Raw genomic sequence first — 2430 nt, 5'->3', positions numbered from 1 at the left:
GGTCAGGGGCAGTGGGGTCCATTCTTGGAACAAGGGCTCAAGTCTCAAGGACTCAATTCCTCCATGTGCTCTGCTTTAATCTCAGGGGTTCAAGAAGCCTCATGTGGCATGTGAAGCTCATTGTTTAGGTCTGTGCTGCTCTCAAGGTGACCAGGAGCTTGGGGTGCTCCCATGGGTGCTCCTAGAGGTGCCTGGCAAGCAGCTGGCAGCAGAGCCACAGGGTTGGTGGCCCCAGGCACCTCTCAAGGCACAGCCCCCCCGGGACCACCCAAACCAGAAGGACTTTGGCAAAGTGCTCCTCAGCCTCTCCTGTGCTTGGTGTTCTAGCGGGAAGCTGGTGTCTCCCAAGTGGAAGAATTTCAAGGGGCTGCGGCTGCTCTGCCGGGATAAAATCCGCCTCAACAACGCCATCTGGAGAGCGTGGTACATCCAGTGTGAGTGCGGGGCCAGAACCCGCTCCGCCTGCCCCCCGGCCGCGTGGGACGTGGTTGGCACCGGGGCAGGGCTGCCTGGGGACCCCCCCTTGCCCAGGGATGGGCCATGGCTGAAGCCAGCTGTGTTTTCACCCTGGACAGATGTGGAGAGGAGGAAGAACCCCGTGTGTGGCTTCATCACCCCGCTGGAGGGGTCGGAGGCTGATGAGCACCGAAAACCAGAGGTGGGCACAGCCCCCCGGGCAGGAGCAGCGCTGGGGACACGCAGGGCAGGCGGCCCATAGCTGTGCTGGGAAAGCTGCTCCTGACACGGCACAAGGGAACCAGCCCAGGCTGCGGGGCGCTGGGGTGGGGAGACTCGGCCGTGACCCCCTGCCCTGCCCCCCAGGCTGTGGTGCTGGAGGGCAACTACTGGAAACGCCGCATCGAGGTGGTGCTGCGGGAGTACCACAAGTGGAGGATCTACTACAAGAAGCGGGTGAGTGGCCCTGCCCGCGCTGCTGCCTGTCCCATGGCACTGCCAGCAGCGGGAGGGGACATCCGTGTGCCCAGGGTGGAGCCATGGCTGGGAGCAGTGGGACAGGGCAGGGGGGATGCTGGCTGCTCCCGTGGCGCTGGCGGGGCTGAGGGCAGAGCCCGCCCCCGCTGCAGCCTGGACCCCGCAGGGTAAAGGTAGATGTGAACTCGTGGTGGCCACGCTGAGCACCCCAGGACCCCCCTCCTGGTGCTGCCCCAGCTCTGCCCCAAGCCGTGCCCACCCTGGCTGGGCAGTGACAGAGGCTGTTTTCTCCTTCCAGCTGCGAAAGTGCACCCGGGAGGGAGAGCTCTCCAGCCCAAAGCAGGTGAGGCTGCTGGGGGAGAGGAGGGAAGGGGGAGTGTAACATGGACATCCTGCACTGGGCAGCTTGGAAAGGGAGTGGCAAACTCAATGGGATGGGATGCCAAGTACTTAGGATTTTGGATTCACCTTCCCAGAAGCACCAACGTGTGAAGGTGTGGAGTGATAAATGCTGCAGAGAGCATGGGAGCTGCCAGGGAGGGCAGCTGAGGAGCCAGGCATGGACCCTGCCCATAAGAGGTGTCCACGAGGCTCCTTTGCTCTGTCTCATGCAGGATGAGGATGCCTGGAGGCCAACAGAAAAATGGTGCAACCAGCTCTTCTGCAACGTGGTGCCCATGCTGCTTGGGGATGAGGAAGAGGAGCCAGGGGGTAGGCAGCACTTCGACTTGGACACCTTCCTCTCAGACATCTCTGACACTCTCTTCACCATGACACAGACTCCCAGTACCCACCAGGCAGTCCCCGAGGATGGTAGGTGCCTCAGACCATGCTCTCACTAGAGGAGGAGATCCAGCTGGGCAGCATGGCCAGTAGCACCTTGCTGCCTCTTGGTTTAGCCCCTGAGAGCTGCTGTCTGGATTTTTTGGGCAGACAGGATCTCCTGGAGGGGATGCTCCTGCTCAAATGGAGAAGGAGCCATGGGAGAAGGCTTCCCTTCTCCTCTGGCTTCCTCCAGACCAGCTTGAGGAGCACTAACCCCATGAAAAACTTGCAGCAGACCCCAGGGCAGAGCTGCCAGCCCTGGGTGAGCAGCAGGCAGGTCCTGCCTTCCATGGACACCTTTTGCTGTCCCTGCCTGGCCAGGTCCCTGGAGATCCTGCAGCACCAGGCAGGTCCTGTGCCAAGGCTCAGCATTTCCTTAGGCTTCTTGGGTGCTGGGTGGGATCCCAGAGGTGGGCAGGGTAGTGGCCCTGGGTTTCTGCAGGGTGGGTGTCCATTTCTCTGCCTGCACATGGTTGTGGGGTGACTCTGGGGTGTCACAGGGGGGTGACAGCAGGGGTAAGGGGAGTTTTGGGGGTGCAGTGGCTGGGCCCTGCTGTTGCAGCTCTGCCCTCTTCCAGCTTATGTTGGGAATGCTGACATGATCCAGCCAGACTTGGCCCCCCTGCAGCCCAGCCTGGATGACATGGAGATCTCAGGTAAAGGCCAGCCCAG

General features: G+C 61.9%; 1 protein-coding gene across 1 annotated transcript in view; it reads left to right on the top strand.

Moving 5' to 3' along the window:
- Nucleotides 1–2430, top strand: part of MLXIPL (MLX interacting protein-like) — a 28855-nt gene that overhangs the window by 15506 nt on the left and 10919 nt on the right. The window contains exons 3-8 of the mRNA XM_010000204.1: nt 328–434; nt 576–658; nt 823–912; nt 1232–1276; nt 1548–1746; nt 2337–2414. Of these exons, the coding sequence (XP_009998506.1) occupies nt 328–434; nt 576–658; nt 823–912; nt 1232–1276; nt 1548–1746; nt 2337–2414 (602 nt within the window). The remainder of the gene's footprint in view (nt 1–327; nt 435–575; nt 659–822; nt 913–1231; nt 1277–1547; nt 1747–2336; nt 2415–2430) is intronic.

This window comes from Chaetura pelagica, unplaced genomic scaffold, assembly GCF_000747805.2.
Source record: "Chaetura pelagica isolate M959 unplaced genomic scaffold, ChaPel_1.0 scaffold516, whole genome shotgun sequence".
NCBI classification, from domain to species: domain Eukaryota; kingdom Metazoa; phylum Chordata; class Aves; order Apodiformes; family Apodidae; genus Chaetura; species Chaetura pelagica.
The sequence above is the reverse complement of the archived record's forward strand: the minus strand, read 5'-3'. Positions and strand labels throughout refer to the sequence as shown.